At 38.6% G+C, this 20,761-nt stretch overlaps 2 protein-coding genes across 2 annotated transcripts in view; both read left to right on the top strand.

The window, feature by feature from the left end:
• Positions 1-7,398: 7,398 nt before the first annotated feature.
• Positions 7,399-17,043, top strand: meak7 (MTOR associated protein, eak-7 homolog). The gene is made up of 9 exons (XM_062420787.1): positions 7,399-7,430; positions 8,680-8,856; positions 9,109-9,369; positions 9,488-9,632; positions 9,729-9,940; positions 12,012-12,198; positions 12,936-13,054; positions 13,919-14,098; positions 14,442-17,043. The coding sequence occupies exons 2-9, from the start codon at positions 8,686-8,688 to the stop codon at positions 14,565-14,567; spliced, it is 1,401 nt and encodes a 466-aa protein (XP_062276771.1). The 5' UTR covers positions 7,399-7,430; positions 8,680-8,685; the 3' UTR covers positions 14,568-17,043.
• A 1,306-nt stretch (positions 17,044-18,349) lies between these two features.
• Positions 18,350-20,761, top strand: part of plcg2 (phospholipase C, gamma 2) — a 34,549-nt gene continuing 32,137 nt past the window's right edge. Inside the window, exon 1 of the mRNA XM_062420915.1 lies at positions 18,350-18,488. The gene's annotated coding sequence lies outside the window, so the exon portion shown is untranslated. The remainder of the gene's footprint in view (positions 18,489-20,761) is intronic.

Raw genomic sequence — 20,761 nt, 5'->3', positions numbered from 1 at the left:
ACTGAAACTAAGCTGAAGTCCTTATCTGCGTCTGTATGTGAGGAAGTTGAAATGTGCAGTTCACTTCCTGTTCCAAAGGTTATTTCAGAGACAGCTGACCAATGTGGACTCAGCAAAGGAAGTAATGCAAGAAAGAGACAAGTCAGTTTTATCTTGTGCGGTTGCATTTGTGATACTTTCCTCTGATCCAGAGTCACTGATGAGGTTCAGATAAACTGTACAGACTCTGGTTGTAGAGAGCAGTTAAATTAGATTTCAAACAAGTGTATGATAAAAACAGTAGATAGAGTTAAATGAAAAGAAAAAACATATTTTCAAAACATTTATTCTCGCTCGCTGAGCTGAAATCTGACAAAATTCAGTTTTTCAATCTGTGACCCCTTTCTGTTTCTCTTTACAGGATGCACAAAAATCAGCTGTATCATGAATATCACACTGTCTTGTAATCTATCATTGTTTTGACTATTATTCTTTCATTATATAATATTATATTAAATCAAGTTAGCTCATAATTGTATTTGATAGTATTGGTATGTGTTGTCTTGTATCGTATTATGTAGTTTAATAGCATATTGAAATGTATCATATTGTGTTATATGATATGATATTATATTGCATATCTTCTTGTATCACATTGTATTGCACTGTATCATATTGCTTTTATATCGTATTGTATTAGCTATATATGTTATATGTTAAAAGGTCATTTGTAGTATTGTGCATATAATATTGTTATTTATGCAAATATATGGTACTATATTCTCTTGTATCATATCTTATCATATAAAACTGGTTGCGTCCTACTATTGTATTCAAATGTCAAAGTGTCCTTGGTAAGACAGATTGCACCTTGCATGGTAGCTCATTGTGGTGCCATAACTCATGATGCCATTGGTGTGGGAGTGTGTGTGTGTAGATGGTTGAATGGGAGGCACAAATGAATAAAAGCTACATAAGTGCATTCTATAGCATACCGTTTATGTTATTGTTCATATCACAGTGTTATTGTTTAGTTATTTATGCACTATTTTGTGTTATTGTGTGGTATTGTATCCTGTTGTGATCCCTGCCATTGTGATTAGGTCCCTCCCTCTGATAAGAGAGATAACGAATTTCAAAATACATCCTGGTTAAATTAAATTTAAGAAAATATATTTTGTTGTAGATTTTTATTTATCATAAATATAATATTATGTTGTAATGCATTGCATCATATTACATTATATGCAATGGTATCTAATTTCTTCCATTGAAAACAACTATGGATGTAGATAATCTGAAATCCATTTACCAGAGATGGTGTTTGCAGATGATCTACATCCACAAGCTTTTAAAGAAGAAACTTGTGGTCAATAACTTCAAATGCTGCCATAAAATCTAGGAGTGCTCCTCATATAATTTTGTTGTCCAGATCTCGTTACCAGGCATCTGTCATTTGCACTAGAGCCATGCATGTGGAGTGTCCCTTTCTGTGAGTATGCTGGAAGTTTATTATCTGAGAGGGATTCTGGTATTTGATCAAATACTGCTTCCTCAAAGATCTTAATTAAAGCTGGTTACAAACTTATTGGATGACTATTAGGGGCCACTAAATTATGTTTTCCTATCTTTGGGCAGTGGAATACCTTTGTGACAGTAGGTGAAATACTGGGTCTGTAATATGGCCTTTAGCCATTCAAATCAGTTTAGTATGTATATTACCAAACCCTGTTTCCTTTGCCACGTTCCCATGAGACATACAGTATAGCACTGTACAACCAATGGTGCTGTACAAGTTTCCTATCAGGTTTTCAATAATTGGTTGAAACTTTTTTAGAAATACTTCTAGTGCTTCATCTCATACTTTTTCATTGTATTATATTTTTATTGTATTATTGTGTGCATTGTGTATGTATGTATACAGTAGATAATATGTACCATATAGTCTGTCACATTACTGAACAGCTGGCGTCTTCTTGTGAGTGTCACATGTCTGTGTCACACTACCATCAGCCTGCACAACAGCTCCACTCAACCTCATCTCAATACACCTTCAGGCAACTTCTTTCCTCCTTTCCTCTCTTCTACAGCTTCCCTTTAGTCTGTCTTTGTCAGACTAATGCAATTCTTACATAATTCTGCTGTCTGACCCACTTTCTTCTTCATCTTTCCCTTTCTATTCATCCTTTCCTCCCTCCTTTGCTCTAGTTGCTAATAGACTGCGCACATCTATTTCCTGGATTCTTCTCTTATTTTAATTAAACCATAACTCTCTGTTTTGCATGGATCAGTGACACCCAGTAAAATAGTTAGTCATTTATTGAACCTGCCCTGTTGGCACATTGTACTGTCTCTGTACCCATAGAGGTTATAGTGAAAGGTCAACTGCTTCTGCGCATAGACCTTTATAATAAAAATTAAAGTGGCTCTGCATGTTAATGGCACTCTGAATGACTCCTAGACCACTTCTTGTAATATCAATTTAAATCAAGCCATGGGTTAGCTATTTGGGCGATTAGGCACTGATCTGTAAATTATGGCTAAATGTCACATGACAAATGACAGGAAGATGCCAAAGCAACTGAGCATGTGCCTATGTATTAGAATTTCACTGTAGACCTGATATTAACTGATTTTATCAAACTTCTCCAAATCAGTGGAACAGACATTAATAGTTTAATATTTGTTGCTTAAATGTTGTAGAGTAGAGCTATGAAGTAACATAAAATAGTTACATTAATAAAGACATGTGAAGTAGTGAATAGGGGCGATGCTGCACTTTGTATTCTGGTGCAGAAAACAAGGGGATGGCACATTTTCCAATTCTAATGCATCAGTGTTTCTGTTCGTGCATCTTGCGAATTTGCAGGGCAACAAGTGAACAAGTGTGAACTCTGACCCACAGGTACTTTACTTTCTTTACTTACCAAGTTCGCACAGGAAAAGCATGCCTGAAAGAGTTTGCTTTATGTGCTTCTATTGAAGTGAAATGGAGCCAGAGCGATTATTCACAGGCTGGAAGTGTAATGTGACTGTCTCTTTATCACAAGGAACAACAGGTGGTACTTATAACATGAATAATGGCTCAGTAATTAATGTTGTCCGTTACATCTGTGATTGACACGCACGTCCTGATTTTGCCAAGTGGTTGTTGTCCTGAGACCAACATTTTGTATGATAGCCCTGGGACAACAGCTGCCTCGCCCAAATCAACATTTATGAAGTCATCACAGAGAGCTCTGCTGCCAATGGCTGCAAAAATCTTTGCTAGCTTGATCATTATTACTAACTAGCCAAGGTTTAGCTTTTTCTTTTTTAAAGCAGTATATCAGTTTTGGCTGGTAGCATCCTGGCTAACTGTTAGCTGTCAGCTCACCCTTGCAAGCTAATGTTAGTTTATTTCCATGGTGGCAAAATGCCAATCTAAAAAGCAAATGTGCATTTTAATATCCTAAAAGCTTTAGTAACAAACTTGTGTTAACTAGTATGTTGGTCCAACCTCTTTTCACAGCAGTTTTTCCCCTCCTTTTTTGTAAAATTTAGCAGGCATGGGCTGAGGCAGTTGTTGTCCCATGGCTATCATACACATGTTAGCTGTAGGACAATAACCACTTGGTAAAATCAGGACATGAGTGATGTCTTGTTGTGCATCGATGTGTTTCTTGCGATTCTTAATTTGATGCTATTTTTCATTTTTCATCGTGTGAAAATGGCTGAAAATACATTCAGACAAATTATCCTCATAAGATACCAAACATCTCAGCTTCTGGGCTGCTTTCTATATCAGGCCTTTTTTTTCCTTTTTCACAAGGTTGCACTTTAACAGTCAAACCAGCAAGCAGAAGTCACCCACATAAAAGATGTGATGACATCCTGGATTCTCTCAACAGATGAATCAGCTGCAGACACAGAGACCAAATGAGGAAGCTTTCTTGCACTGTTGCTAAGAGAAAGAGATATGATTCTTTATAATTGTACGTGTGTGTGTGTGTGTGTGTGTGTGTGTGTGTGTGTGTGTGTGTGTGTGTGTGTGTGTGTGTGTGTGTGTGTGTGTGCGTGTGTTTGTTGGTTGCATGTTTTAGGTTAGCCGTGGTTGTCTTTCACAAGGCTGATTCCATAAAAGGTGAAGTTGCCTTCACAGATGTTTCTATGTGGCCAACACTTCTCTCACAATTCTGTCACATGAAGCTAGTACACATGAAGAAGCTTGTACCTTGCAAAAAAGTATGTTTAGTCTAATTGTCATGTACCACGAAACCACATGACGATGAATGAAAGTTTTCATTGCAAACTTGAAAGATGAAGCTCAGTTGCAGCCTGAGGTGGTACATTGTGGTGCATGCACACACGCAGAGGAAGCAGTCAGGTTTTTTTTTTTGCAAGAAACAAAAAAAAATGTCTCAAGTTCAGAAGAGTGTCTGCCTCATTCAAATCATTTAGTGTACACATGCAAAGCACGCAGACATAGGAGAATCATGTGCTCAGATCTCAGAGGTACACGCAGTTCCCCATATGACATGGCCTGATGTGCCATGTACTTCAGAAACCTTGCAATACATGCACTGGGTTAAGATAATTGCTTTGCTGCACATTATGATGTCTCAAAGTGTTATTTTCACTGTCTGTCTGCTCTTAATATTGTCAAGTGCAGCAGAAACTTTCAAACTTTAAAAAATGAATAAATATATCAGGGGATTTTGTGCCTAATCTTTGCTCTGGGACTTAAAATATACAGACAAAACACAGAAAGTACAAGTGACTACAATTACACGTGGCAAGCAAGCAGAATATAGCCTTTCTTAAAATGGATATACAAGAACACTTTGAAGTTGAGTGACAATTTCAGTCTATCAAAGAGTGCGGTGTACAACTTTTTTTTCCCTCTCTCTCTTTTTTTTTTTTAACTCAGTATTCAAATGGTGGATTTCCTGTGCAGTCACTCAGCAGTGAGGCTTTTACCATATAGGGATGCAACTGAGAGGAGGGGTGGTGGGCAAAGGGAAGAGAAAAGAAGAACTAGCAAGACTCACTTCTCTCATGTTTGAACTTGTTCGCAGCTGAGGCAGTAGATTGAGCTGAAGAGCCAACGTGGTGACTGCCAGAGATAGTAATCAAGCCAAGTCTCTCTTTTTATTGGAACATGTACACATATGCAGTCATATGTCAGTGAGGCATGTGTAGTGCCTGGTTTTGTCTGTACCTGCTTGAAACACCAATGAGGCAAGAGAAATACTAAAGCAAACAGATGACACAAATAGCTAAGAGCAGGAAGTTGTAGTGTTGTGTCTTTTGTATGAGTTTATAAGTTCTGAAAGAACAAATACTTTCTTCCTTTTACTAACGAAACATAACATCGAAAAAGAAATAAAACACATTCCTACTCAATTTAGTACTCCAAAGGGTTTTAAACCAAATTTTTAGATATATTTTTGCACAGAAGGAGGACTGTGGATTTTGTCCTCCATCACTTACATTGAAAGTGCTTTATGAAGAGATCTTCTAATGGTCAGTATGAACAGGAGGAATGAAAAAAAGCAAGGCTTGAAAAAGTGTGAGCCTGTCCTTAAAGCCATAGCATAGGAATTTAGTACGTAGTATTTTTTAAAATCAGTTTGGAAGAGTGTATACAAGGAAATAGAGGTGACAGCAGCTACACTGTGAAACAGTGTTTGGTTATTTTACTATTACTCTTTTCTTCCTCTTGAAGATGCATTTGGGGTACCTTTTCAGTTTTAACTGATTGAAATGGAACAAGAGTTCAGATTTTCAATGCCTTATTTTGAATTGCATAGTGTCTACATCAACTGAGTTTTTTTCAAGTATCTGATAGAATCTTAATCAAACCAATAGCAAATACAATGTCTGAGCAATGCAATAATTATGCAAGAGATCACAGTAAGTCCTCTCTAAGTACTGTCTACATGCCTGTATGATGAGCTTGTTTGTGTGTGACGGGAGAAACCTGAGAATTAATGAAAGCAAAAGTGTAACACTGACATTTTTATATCCTGCATCATGTTGAACTCTTTGGACTCTGGTTAAATGGAAGCAGCATTGGCACAGAGGGTTTTTTATTATCTCCCTATATCCTGTGTGGTACTGACTTTGGGTTTAAATTCTACATTGCTGCACTCTTTATCTGTATTGGCTTGTAGAACTGGACACTGCCAGTTCAGTATACTATCAACTTTATCAAAGAAAGAGGATAAGACATATATAACAATAATGTTGCAGATTCCATACTGATAAAAATAATACATTTGGTTCAGGATATGTCAGATCTAAACTAGCAGTTACTGTAGCAGAAGTTTAAAAAACTTGCAATCTAGCTACTATGGCTGCTAAATTCAAAGGGGACAGGGTGAACTTTATTCATTCATTTATTCATTCATTTAAATGACCAACTTTGGAGCTTCTTTTTACAGTAAATGCCCTTTTACAGTCTTCAAAATGGATTTTCTAGGTCTGTGGTTCACATTGTGCTGTGCTCACTGATTCACTGGTATCCTGTTTACACCAGCCTGTTTACTTGACGTGGGCAGATGGCTGCACGTCACCTTCATATTCAGCTGTGCAGACGTGGGTGCATCCACTGGCCTACAAGACTTCATTACAATGCAACACACCCAGCTCAGTGCACTCACATAGTAAATCTTATGCCCTTAAAAGGAGTTGTTGAACTGCCTGTTGTTTCTGCAAATGGGGCTCTTTGATTACTCCTGTGCACACTCTCCTGGTGACAGAAGGGACATCACTGTAAAAGGTTTTATGAATTCCACTTCCTCCTGCTGCTACTGGGATGACTTGTCTTTTTGTGTTGGCTTACATTTGGTTTTGCAACTTTGCAGACTGTCCATAAGCCTTGCATATTAAATTGGTCTGGATATTCATGCTAGGTGTGGGGAACGTCAGACCTGTTAGGATTTACTATTTATTAGTGACTAAAAGATGAAGGGTCAGTACAGAAGCAACCACAAATACGTTCCCACACTATACTGAGTTATGCTTTTGTCCTTCTGTATTGTCCTTTGAGAAATAAGACACCTTTTCAAGTTTTTAAATGTTAAATAAATATTTAAAATGCAAACATATCTGTACTTCAGTAAGATATTAGTACCTAAAGACAGTCTGAATGCCAGTTATGAAGACTAACAATTATTTCATGCATGCTACGCCATGTACAGATGTACTTGTTATTTTTATGATTGTTATTAACCGAACAGACAATAATACTATGAATAACAGATCCACCTAGTGCTCTTGAACGAAGCCCGACTATATTATCCCCATCTCAACCCCGCCTCCCAACATTATAGACCAATCACAATGAAGCAGCTGAGCACTTGACTCATTTTATTGGCTACAATATGTGTCATTTTGATGACCCAGGAAGTTTACATTTTACTGTCAGTAGTTGCAGGATGGAAAGCAAAGCATCTGTGCTGTAAAAGGTTGGCGACATACACGTTTGGTGATCATATTTAAGTTGGCTAGCCTTGTGGACATCATGTGCGTCACATATTTTACAGACCAAAGGGTCTCATATATAAACATTTCGGTACAAGTGAAATAATGTAGCTACAGCTAACGTTAGCTAACAGTTGTTTTAGCTAATTTTGTCCAAAGTTCAAGACGACCACAGTTTCACTGAGGGGAAGCAGCAATAAGCAAAAATATTATTCAATGTAACATTTCACATAATTACCTTTATGTGTTTTTCTTTTGCTCGTAAAAACTTATTTTATTGAAATTCTGTTGCTGAACTGCTTGTACACAGTAGCTTTAGGAAGCTGTTTTACATTATATCATACCGTGTTTTAAATTATATGGAGTTTGGTATAAAGCACATATAGCTATACGATGTGTTTTACATAAAATGTCCAAAAATAGAAACAAATGTCTATCACAGTGAGCTCATGTTGACATATTTATGTCTTACTTTGTCCACAGCTCTTAAAAACCCCAATTATGAAGTTTAATATCATAGACACGTTATTAACTGTGATATTGTACAGCTCAGTTTTCACAGACCGTCATTCAGACACAGAAGGTGAAGCTGATCTTTAGACATTGAATAACAATCTTATAAGGACAACAGCATAATGAGATATGATTTAGATCTGCAACGATTATTCAACTAGTTGCCAACTGCTAAATTAATCACCAAGTATTTTAATAATCTATTAAATATTTTAAGTCATTCTTCAAGAAAAAATGTGCAAATTCTGTTTCCAGCTTTTTGAATGTGAATATTTGCTGGTTTCTTCAGTCCTCTGTGACACTAAACAGAATATCAGTTGATTTTGGACAAAACAAGACATTTGAAGATGTTCTCAAGGCTCTGGGAAACTGTGACAACATTTTTCACCATTTTCTGACATTTTATAGATCAAACAACAGATTAACGAATAATGAAAATAATTATTTTTTTCTTCCCTACTATGATGGCATTTTGGCATATTGATTGATTGATATGATTTGGCATATGATTAAAATATGGTTGGAATATGTCAAACAAGCTTCTATGTGCCTTCAAAGTCAGTCACTATTTTGAGTTTTAATAGAACAAGTTATGGAGAGCCTGCTGACTATACTGTCTGAAATCAATAAACCACAATTTTCAGTAGAATTTTCCTTTAATTATGTTAACACAATGTCAGTGATGTGTGTGTTCTGGCATACTGTGTGTCTTGACTGCAGAGCACCATGGGAAACACTGAGAGTGTGGTGGTGCAGAAGCGGCTGGCCCGCTTCCGCCCTGAGGAACGGCCGGTAATTGAGGGGGTCTTCGACAGGCTCCAGGGCGGCGTCGGGGCCCCTTCAGGAGCCCCAGGAAAAACGGCAGCAGGGAAGACTTTAACACTTGAGATGCTGCAGGTGCGAATGTTAGGATGAATATATTATTAGTGTAATAAGGTAGAAAACTAAGTTTAGTGTGCTCTTGATGGACAGAGATATCTATATTCTATATATTCTTTTTGCCAGATGCCCAATGAGATCAATACAAAACACAAAATACAACTCTCAAGACACATTTGGACTTAAATTCCAGTATTTTTTCTATTTGTTTCTCACTTTAGTCTAGTTTTACAATATTAAATAGTCAATAACCACTTTTGTCCCTCCCAGTCCTCCATGAGCAGCCTGGCTCCAGACTCCATGGTAAGGAGGGTGTACCAGTGCATGTGCAGTATCGACTCTGGAGTGGCAGCATCCGCAGGTCCAGGGAAGACCAGCTCGTCCACTGCTGCTTCTGGAGTGGGTCGAGAGCAACTCGTCATCTTCTTAGCAGACACTCTGCGAGGCACTGCAGAGGAGCGGGCTCCGCTCGTCATGGCTATGTCCCAGTGTGGAGCGGGGTCCACAGTTAGTAGCAGTCAGGTAGCAGAGGTGAGTGAAAGGGTTCGATTTTTGTGTCAATTTCAGTGTTTTTCTTTTTCTTTTTTTATCGCAACCCTGCCACCTCAATGTTTCCCTATTGATGCCCCGTGCTGCCTTTTCCCCACAGTTCCTGCAGGACCTGATCTCTGCTGTAGTTCAGATTCTGGTCAACAGAGGGCGCCTGCAGGGCTGGAAGCTAGAGAGAATGGGTGATGGTTCCCAGGGTGTCAAACTCCTGGCAGAGCACATGTGTTCTGAGCTCAAACCCTCAGGTAAACAGGTGATTTTAAAGTCTTTTGGCCAAATAACAGTAAAGAAATGTGACCGCTGATACGGCTTCTCTCTCTCCTCTTCTGTTTCACGCTCAGACCAGGGAGGCTGTGATGTTTCCTGTCTGGAGGACTGGATTTTCAGGGTGTCCCAGGTGTCGTTGTACCTGGAGATGCTGGTGGCTGAAGGTTTAAACGTTTCCCTGAGCGGGCGGCCGGCCCCCACCTTGCTGCCCCCTTGCAGGGAGACACCTTGGAAAGAACTTAGGTGTCTGCTGGACCTTCCCACCCTCATATTTTTGGCACCACAGGTTAGTGTCAAGTCAAATGAAGTCAGTTTTAATTTATATAGCTCAATTTCACAAATAGCAAATTTACCACCGTTTCTTAGTTAATACGAATAAGGAAAAACTCCCCCCCCCAAAAAAAACTTGAATGGGAAAAAATTATAGAAACAACAGAAGAGGGATCCACTTTCCAGGACGGACAGACATGCAGTAGATATGACGTATTCGTATAAGTGACAATGTGGAAAAACAGGATGACAAAATTATAGATAGTGATCAATCAGTGTACAAATTTGGTGGATTCTGACCAAAATATGTGGGTTTGGATTTAATCTGAACAAACTTTTGGGGAAAATTCTAGCTCCAGAATACAGCCAATACTACTTTTTTCATGTCATTGTGGGAATTTGAAGGCAATATATGATGCATATGACTGGCATGAAATATAAGTGACCCACTGTTAATAAGTTGCAGACTGCCAGTAATATACAATATAGGTCGTTGGAGATTGGTATCTACCAGTTGAGTGAATGACATGCCCTTTATAGGTGCCATAAACCAGCAGCGGCTTACGAAGAATGAACAGCGAGATACCACTGAGAAATGATACAGTATATATATGAAACAAAACACTTAACAGCATACCATCAACCACTGTTCAATCTCTGAGCTGCTAGAATGAAAACTGGGTAAAGTTACACATTTCTTCACTGCATGATTTTAAAAAGCCAAATTTAATAGTTGTGACATGTCCATCAAAAATGTATGAACAGCTTGGATAGGACACAAAAGCCACATAGTTATCACACTAGTTAACTTGCACAAAAGTTAATTAATATATATTTATTATCAGGAACTAACAGCACTAAGAGCACTGTGTAAGGTAGAATGGCGTGACCAAAAAAACCCATAAATCAAGCGTAAAGAAGAGGAACGGGTTTTTCCATCGTATTCGAGATGTTCGGCATTAATGCAGTGTCACTTCCTACTGCCTCATTGTCACCTGGCTTTATTAGAGCTTCGTACAATTCATCAGACACCACTGTCATGCGCTCAGTGAGGTCATTAACCATAAACCTTATGCTATACAAGTAATTAATCAAGTCATAAGATAAATGCTTCCGCTGTCATTTGACAATTTGATCTGTGCCACTCACAACATTATTATTAAACGGTAAATGAGTTTTACTGTTATTCATGGTTCTGACCTTTACAACAATGGATTATTCTTAGTAGAAATATGAGATTAAAGAAGTACTTTAACAGCATGCAATATAATACCTGGAGAGCAGAATGAGACAAAGAAAAATGGAGAATAGCATGTACGCAACCGTTTCCACCCACGTAATTGTAAAACATAGAACAGAAGGTGACTAAGAATAAATAAAGGTTTTGGTTTTGCCGCCATATTTTGTTTTGTTTCATATACATTTCAAGCCAGTTTTGGAGATATTCTGGGATATGAAATGGTTTATGTATAGTTTATATATTTGAAACCTTTCTAAATCTGACGTCACAAAGTCCTTCACAATAAAAGATGTTCATGAGTCAAATATACTGTGTTGTAAAATGTTGATGAGTATATTTAATCCAACAGTGTAGTGTGTTGTTGATTAATTTGTCTATGTAATCACAACATCTGATAAATGATAACAAATTAAATATATTCATATATCCATAGAATGAATGTTGTTTAAAACTGTTACACACCCATAGTTCACTCATACAGGTGTTTTCACTGATGCTGGCTGATTAGATCTTTCCTCAGGACTGTGTGTGTGTGTGTGTGTGTGTGTGTGTGTGTGTGTGTGTGTGTGTGTGTGTCTGTGTGTCTGTGTGTGTGTGTGTGTGTGTGTGTGTGTGTGTGCGCGTGCGTGCGTGCGTGCGTGTGCAGACCATGGGTGACTGACATCTTCTTCATTCTCCAGTCAGTTTAATATCACCTGCAGGAAAACATACACCTTTATCATTCCCCTGAGTTTGGTGACCTCTCTTCATTACGACTGTATCTCTGCCTAACTTCAACCTGAGCAGACATCTAACCACTGGTCGTATTTATTCTCACTGTCAACTCTCTCTGTTAACCTTTTTCCAGCTGCCAGACAGTTACAGCGCCCCCTGGAGACTGGTGTTTTCCACACAGCTGCATGGGGAGAGTTTCACCAGGATGGTGGCTGGCCTGACAAAGCGGGGGCCCACCTTGCTGCTTATAAAAGACACAGAGGGACATATTTTTGGTGGCTTCGCCTCCCACGGCTGGGATGTCAAACCTCAGTTCCAGGGTGAGAGAAGTAACACACTTTGTTTGATCCCACACTTACAGACCTTAGGCCCGATTTGCTATTTGATGAATGCTATGTCTAGTTTAGCAGCTGCCTCCAACAGTTCTAGACAATAGTATTGGCCTAGCCCTAGACAGATCGCTAGTTCATGTTAGCAACTGAAAAACTGAAAGACACTTTAGTAAGTACTGCATATAATTATAAATCTCAATGATAACATTTGGTCACAGTAGCTTATACATTAGCATAGCATACTAACAAATAAAAGTGAACCTTTATATTTGTAATTCATGCATTTAACTAATTGTTACTCAACGTTTTTGTGAATTTAAAGTCATGCAAAGCTGAAGACTAAACTTCAATGTATTTTAAGGGTCAAACAAATGCAGCATGGCAATAGCACTTACTCATAGGAGGTCAAAATGATATCCTATCAGTTTTGTTATCAAGACTAACAAGTGAATTAAAACTTGTCAATAGTTGATTCTGTGCTGTTGAATGAAGAACAGAGAACACTCTCTGAGTTAGCCTCTTAAACCCACAATATAGTGGGTTTTGCACTGTGGTAGAAACACTACCATCATTTAGCTGTGGACCAGACCCCAGATCAAGACTAATATTGAAGCACTGATAAGAGGACACAATGAGGAAGTAATACTCCTTGTTTGAATACTGTGGGCTGTCACTTGACTTTTCTCTCAGATCTTCACAATTTGTATATTTGTGTGAGTGTGCAGGTGACTCCAGATGCTTCCTGTTCACTGTGCTCCCCAGACTGAGAGTTTATACAGCTACAGGATACAACCAACACTTCATGTACCTCAACCAGAATCAGCAGACCATGCCCAACGGATTGGTGAGATAGCGTTAGTCTAACAGAGGAGAACTTGAATTCTGTTGCTCTGTTCTGTTGTTATTCAGATATGTCCTGATAAGGTTGCATCAGTGTACAAGGTTTCTGATTTAGGGGACAGAAGCCAGAAAGGGTTTACCACAGCTTCAGACCTTTAATATTATGGATATGATGCACTGTTATTCGTAACATAAAGTTTCACAACAGATAGAAAAAAAACACTATTACCAAATCAAACTTATGTGAATGAATTTATGTAAATTTTAATTTAATTTTGGTGAAAGTCTGACCTGTGGGATTACTATTTCTTAACAGCTGCACACTACTTGTACATCCACTGTATAAGGGGCTAAAATGGTGGTCCTATTGGTATTATTCTCATCATTCTCCTGAACTTAAATTTGACTGCTGTACTAAGGTTCATGAAGTTTGGTGACATTAAATAATGTCACCATAGCTCCTCTCAACCTCAAAATGAGCAGAAGTCTAACTGACTGTCAGCTACGCCTTGCCCCTTAGATATTTGCTCAGTTACTAATTTTTGAAACAATGGGTCAATGATTTCAGACAAAAACAGGCCTTCTCTTTTCTGGCCAGCAAGCGTTCACTTTCCCCCCTGTAAAGACAGCTGTCATTGGCAGATCTTATCAGCTGTAGCTAGCCAGCTGATTTAGCAACAACATTAGCTCTATGACTTTGGTGAAAAAGCCGTTTCAGACTGTGTCTCTGACTTAATAATGTTTAAAAGACTGAAGCTATAGTTCTTATTTAAGTATACAACAAAAATGCAATAATTCAGACTTAAGTGATGCATAACAATAACCCTATTATGTGCTTGTCATTATTCTTTTTGTCGCTCATCATCAGGGCATGGGTGGTCAGCACGGGTACTTTGGCCTATGGTTGGATAGTGACTTTGGACGCGGCCATAGCCGTGCGCGGCCCAAATGTACCACCTACGGCAGCCCTCAGCTCTCCGGAAAGGAGGACTTTACCTTGGACTCTGTGGAAGTGTGGGCGGTCGGAAAACCCCCACAACCAGAGGAGGTCAGAGTACTTGTTCAGTTCTTAATATATCCTGGGGAAGGCAAGGCTAATCCATGCTGTTTCATCTAGCTTGATGTTGTTCTACACATTTAGCAAACTCAGTTCAAAGATGGTCTTCAACTATTAGGTGAGGTTAGAGTCGTAACAAAACTTACCACCCAATATTTTTAGAATTCAGACAGTGGTGAGCATACCCGTCAGGCATGTAATTGACTGTGAGTGTACCACAAATAGAGAACCTCATTTACATCTCAGCTTTTTTACATTATACAGCTGTTTCCTTTAGACTGTGGAGAATTAAACCCACAACACGTTTGACTGTCTTACTATTTTTGTGTTTCAGGGCGAGGAAGGCGAGGGCAAAAGGAGTATCCTGGATGTTGATCCAGAGGTCCAGGCCATCATGGAGATGACAGGGAAGACTCTGCATAGTCAGGGCCTCAGGGAGCCAGAGGAGGACCAGGAGTAATGAGGGGCAACAGGGAAATAGACAAAAGCCATCACACGTATTTGAGGCCCCCAGTCTACCTGGTAGTGACGCACACTGTGTTTTAAAAATCTAACATTTACATCAAACCATAAATTTTTTTTCAATATACACAGTGACATCAGATTTATCTTCCGCTGCCTTTCATTCAGATCGGACCCTCTTACACACAAACTGCTGCTTCGTTTATGTGGTAAATGACACAAAGGCCATCCTCAGGTGTTTACATTGATCAGCTGATGGTTTTGGCTTTCAAATATGTCATCATTACAACATAAAGCAGGCTAACCAAGCCTAACTACAGTAGGTGTAAAGGCAGCCTATACTGTAAGTGATCGTAAATGTTTGATCTGACACTCACACACACGACTGACAGCCACCTGTTATCATCTCTGTGAAAGGCGCCGATGTGTGCACGGGTGTGTTCACACTTCTTTCCACCATGCTACGCTGGTGTTGGACTGAAGAAGAAAACACATCAGAGAAGAGCCAGGGGTACTCGTTTCTGCAATGCATCCATATAATCTCTTTTGAAACCACTAACTGAAGTAATAAGTTCAGGTGTGTGAGCACAACAGACTTTTTTATCTTACATTTCTGGGTTTAATGTTTTAAACCAGTTTTAAGAAAAGAATAATTAGTTTTATTGCTACAGTATTCAAAAAACCTTCAGGTTTAGGAGGCGTAATCGGTCACGCAGTCTCTCGCAGTTGTGTCAGTTATTCAGGGACCGTTTTTTTTAAACACCAGGGATGCTAAATACCCTTCCTCAAACTCACAGCTGTGGGTAAGCCTCATGATTACTTGAGACAAAAAGTACCCACTTGTACAGACTAGATGTACCTAGATGTACTAGATGTATTTAATATTTTTATTTATTTTATTTTTATCAAAGTTTGTGGCGCGTTCACCCATATCATGACCTGACACTGGATGAGAGGTTTGACTGACTGCAGTGAAGATCTCTGTAGTTGCGTAGTCTGCCATTGTCGTTGTTGTTGCTTCTTCTTGTTCTTTGTATTGTTGTTGCTTCGAAGTTGGCGCGAGTCTTTATGGGAAAGCAACGATGTAACTGACGTATACAGTGACGTTATGACGTGGCTCCCTAAACACCTCGAGCCGTGGAAAAGCAAATTGGTTCTCAGCTGGTTCGCTGTTGAACCGACTGTGAACCAGCACTAGAACTGCTTTGGTGGAAAAGGGGTATCAGAGCAATTCTTCAACGCAACAGAATAAAGACAAATAGAGGACTGCCTGTAAGATGAAACGTCATTATAATACATAGATATATTGTTAATGTGATACTATGTGTTTTATTGTTGCAGTGCAATAATCCTAAGAGACATGAATCACCCATTTTTTTATCAATATGAACTGCATGACTATTAACAGTCCTGCGGCTGAGTTTGTAATGAATGAATAAAGTCACCCATGATGTTATAATATACTAATGTAGCGGCCAGTGTATCGGGACCTGAAAGTAACAGAATCTCCTCATCTAAAGCAGATGTAATTCAGTCTACCACCATATTTAGAGAGGTTTTCCACTTTCTTTTAGCGACAACTGGTTGTTGATGGGTTGAAAACATCAAAAAGTGAGTTTAAAAAAATGTGAGACAGGTAGGCCTGTCACAGTAATTCCGTTATCAACTTATCGTACAATAACGTCATAGAGAATTTATCGTTTGATACATGGACATGACTTTGATCAATTTTCCACCTTAATATTGCCACACTTCTGCAGTTTATTTGGAATTAAAGGTAAATAACTGTCCTGACCCATAATGGCTTTCTGTGTTTTTATGGAAGCGTAGCACCCACTCTCCAATCCCCCCCACTTGCATTATTAGGCTATTATATTATCATTATATCAGTGGTATAAAATGATCTTCAAATGACAATAATATTGTTTATCGCGATTATTTCTGGGACGATATATCGTCCAACCAAAGTAGTTATGGTGACAAGCCTAGAGACAGTAATGCAGTAGTGTATTATTTTTTACAGTGGTGCAGTTAGAAACATATTTATAGCCTCTTACAATCATTTCAATTGTCATGAAATGTAGTTTTTGAAAAATGGTATTCTGTGTGTATGTGTATGTTAACCTGTAAAGCTGCCTGTATTAAAGTGACACGGATGCAAGGTGCACCTACACTATGACCAGCTGTGTTTCTTCCTCGAGTGAACTGTGGCAATTTGCCTCGTTTGTCCGTCTTAATTTGGTCCTGTCTGACTTCGCCAGGCAGGCAGTAAAATGTTGCCATAAACGTAAACGACAAGATCTCCACTTTGACATCGCTAATTGTACTAATACAAACACCTGCTCAGAGGCTGAAAGGCAATTCTGTGTTCATCCCCCTCCTCTTCTGCTATCATGCAAATGACTGAGGCAAGTTACTCATGCAAATCTGTTATATAAGCTTACAGCAGTTCACACGGTGGTGTGATGGACACAGTCCCATAAAGAATATTTATACTTGTCTTTATGTTTGTCTATGGAAATTATTTTATTATTTTATTCTGAGAAATGCGAAGATATTTTGAGCCTCGAGAAAATCCTCTAATATGCGCTTCATGACACCTGCATACCCCCAACTAGAATAAATACTGTTTATAACGACTGTTTGTTATAAGCAGCATTTCTGATTTATTTTCATACTCTGCTGCATCATTTTTTCTTTATTATCATATTTTTTCAAGCCTTTGTCTCTTCATGCTTATTTTCCACTTTGTCTATTGGTTTCATTTGCTCAAACCCTTACTGGCACTCATTTTTCTTCACTTAATTCCTATAGTATTTACTGCCCTGACAACTTAATTTAATTGAGTACTTATTCAGTCTTGTTCTAAATGTTTCTCAACTGTTTCACATGTCGGACACCTCGAGCAGTTTTATTATCAGATCCTGAAGCGGTTTCCTTGTGCTCCTTTTAAGATGAAGAAATGTGTACTTGTAACCCCTCCTCAGAGGATACATGCTTTGTTTAGCAGAAACATGTTTTTCCTCTTCTCTTAAATTTGGGAATAATGCTACTAGTGCTGATACCTTTATCCACTTTTTCGGGGCATCTTTGCCTTTATATTATATGACAGTGTATAGGCACAGAGGAAATAAGTAATGTAATGTTATAACACTAACAGGTGCTTCTCTGCTGTATTATAAGTAATTGTGCTATTGATACTTTTAAGTAGCTGCATTTTTCTGACACTGATAACACACTGCATGTACTAAAGACATGCTGTAGTATATATTCCTGTAACACAATATCATAAAACTGTGTGCATTACTAATTTTACTTAAGTATAGGTCTGAATACTTCTTCCACCACTGACAAATGTATTTTTCTTTCCTCCTCACTAGGATGGGTTAACTATTTCATTAAGCGTCTATTGACCTTAAGGACCACTTTAATGGACAATCAGGAGTCCTCGGACCCGACATTATGAACCACCTGTTTAACATGCTGAAGGGGGGTGTCTTAACTGACGCAGCGTCCTCAAACTGCACTCAGCATCAGTGGACAGTGAGAAGCTTTTACATTACATAGTATAAAAGAAAAGAAAGCGTGCAATGTGAAACATATAGAAAGAAAAATACAACAGTTAGTGTTCGTCCTATCAGGTCAGAGTGGCCCATGCCACTTGCATAGTGTAATTTGCATAGATACCGTCCTTGCTTCCGGACTTTTTTCATTTTTTATGACATGTAGGCTATGCCTATAATGCTAGTTAACTTTTACTTCCTTGTACACTCAGATAGAGGAACTGACCGTTTTGCGGCTGGCCTTTTTGTCAACACTCCACATCCTCTCCAACTTCATTTCATAACTTTCAAATCATGATTAGATAGAAAACAAGTGGCAACTTCGTCGAGCTGAGAAGAATTTTTTCACTCACAAGGTATGTCTTTTACTTTTCTTAAAGTCCTTTAATTGTGTGCGAGTGAATCAGCCTGTGCAGGGTCAGAGTGAAGTAAGATGACGGGAAATCCGCTTTTTACTGGCGGCATATCGGCTGGGCTGCAGATGAGTCTGACCAAGCGGCTTCATGTTGCTCGCAGCATGGAGTGTGTCCACTCCCGTACACTGTGCCATGCCGGTAACGCGCACACAGACGCACACACGCTAGGCTGTTTATTACATGCACACATTATACTAAAACCCATGCTCATGTCGCCCAATGATGGACACACAGACCTTTCAGGAGTAACCCTGCTGGTGCAGGTTAAATTAGAGAAATATCATAATAAACATCACAAATAAATGTCGAAGCCTCATTATAAAAATTATTTCGCGCGTCCTTGTACCACCATCTGCAAATTTATAGAGAACTTTTTATTCTAGCTCTTTTTTATGTTCCCTTTGATCAAAAATGATTTATTTTAAAGAACAGGTGATCACGTCTACATTTTTCAAAATAAAACGTATAAAAGTGTGTAACAGTGTAATGTTACCACTGAACATGAAGCTTAATGCAAGAGTCCTGCTTTAAAACGTTCAGTTTTCCTTTAACAGTTTTAGACCAGTGTTATGGTCATTTTTGAGAGTGTACTTTGCTTTTAAATTGTGTTTCTCTACTCTCATCGATAAATAAGTAGAGAAAATGTTTGTGGTTATTGGTTTTGGGACTCATCTGATCCATTCAAGCACTGTGTTGTTAAGACAAAAAGGCTCTACAGCCAGAAGCAGCACCAAAACAGACTGCACCTTTTCTCTTCTGTGTGTACACTGGTATATACATATGTACCAATACAAAACAAGGAAGTGTGAATGTCTTAATAATTATTAAAGAAATAACAATAGTTACTTCTAAATGTTGTCAAGCCGCTGACAAAGAATGATACAGTTGCAGAGCAGATAGAGCTTTTTCACATTTTGACTTTTCAAAGCAGGAAAAGGACAAGTCTAAATAATATGAATGATGGCTGCACTCCATTTAGTGTCCCAGTGTGAGTGAGTGAGTGAGCATGTTCAATACCAGAGCCATGCATCCGACTCACCTGCATATAATGCTTGTAAATGCTTATAAAGTGCTTTTCCTGCTTTAACAAGTGAAACATGTCTGCCTTGAAAATGTTCTATTTGAGCTAGAATATCCTGTATGTTTGCAAAACCTTGTCTTTGAGGCTGAGCTGTCTCTGAAAGTGAACCATCACGGTGGGCTGGAACCCAAATATTTAGCGAAGCAGCTCTAGTACTGGTGTATCTTTAATTGTAGACATATAAAATGAAGAAGAAGAAGAATTCAGTTGAAATTTCTGCATTAGTCAATTATGGGCATTGGGAGGCAGAGGAATTTATAAAAACAAACTGACAGTCAGCTGCACTGACAGATTTTTGGCCTTGTTCATGGCTAACACTAAACAGTCGTCTACCTACTAGCAGATATGTGGCAACATTAGCATTCAAGTTGGCTTTCAGTTTCCCTGATAAATGTGAGTCTAGTATTCACTCTGGTTTTACCCATGTTTCTGTCTTTACCAAGTTGTGAGAAAAATATCTGGTGCTTAATCTGCTAAAGCTTTTCTTTTACCAGCTGGTTTGTTGCTATTTTAGCTGACTGCTGATGAAATGGGGTTAATCAGGGCATTGAGACTGAATAAAATGTGCTGTAAAACCAAAACATGGGGCCAAAAGAGGCTAAAAAGCTCAACAGAGTAGAGTTGGTTTTCTGTGGTTCTGCACGACAATGTTGGATTCAATGTTAATATCCATCAAGAGTAGAACAAGCTTGAATCTATCAGAATGCCCTTCATTAGTCCCCGTTGGGTTTGGTTGATACAGTGTTGTGTTCTTCTACCTGCATATTCTTTGTTAAAAAATGTATTGATGGAGCTTAAATGAATGCCTTAAACCAGCGTGAAACACAACACTTACTTTTGACTTGCATTCAAAAACCACATTCAGAGACTCAAAAACACTGTTGTGGGGTTGCAGTCAGTGAACCGTGGTGGTTTGGTTTTGCTTACAAAATACGGAAAGGGTTGCTGGAGTGCTCTATTGTATATCATCTGTATCATCCTGTTTTCTTATGCCTTTACATGCTAATGCTTAGTTTAACCAGTGAAATTAATTCTATTTGTGTTTAATCAGTTTAACCAGTTGGACCTGGTGATTATGCCACTTAACACCTAGTGCAATACTGAGGAAATTTGATCTTTTTTAGTTTAAACA

Source organism: Scomber scombrus, chromosome 6 (genome assembly GCF_963691925.1).
Source record: "Scomber scombrus chromosome 6, fScoSco1.1, whole genome shotgun sequence".
In the NCBI taxonomy this organism is placed as follows: Eukaryota; Metazoa; Chordata; class Actinopteri; order Scombriformes; family Scombridae; genus Scomber; species Scomber scombrus.
This window is presented reverse-complemented; position numbering and strand designations above follow the sequence as displayed.

What these genes read in the sequence shown, in the direction of transcription:
- meak7 (XM_062420787.1), top strand. Translation starts at nt 8,686, where the DNA reads ATGGGAAACACTGAGAGTGTGGTGGTGCAGAAGCGGCTGGCCCGCTTC. An exon ending in TTCTGAGCTCAAACCCTCAG is followed by an intron (nt 9,633 to 9,728) that starts GTAAACAGGTGA and finishes TTTCACGCTCAG; the next exon opens with ACCAGGGAGGCTGTGATGTT. An exon ending in TGTCAAACCTCAGTTCCAGG is followed by an intron (nt 12,199 to 12,935) that starts GTGAGAGAAGTA and finishes GTGAGTGTGCAG; the next exon opens with GTGACTCCAGATGCTTCCTG.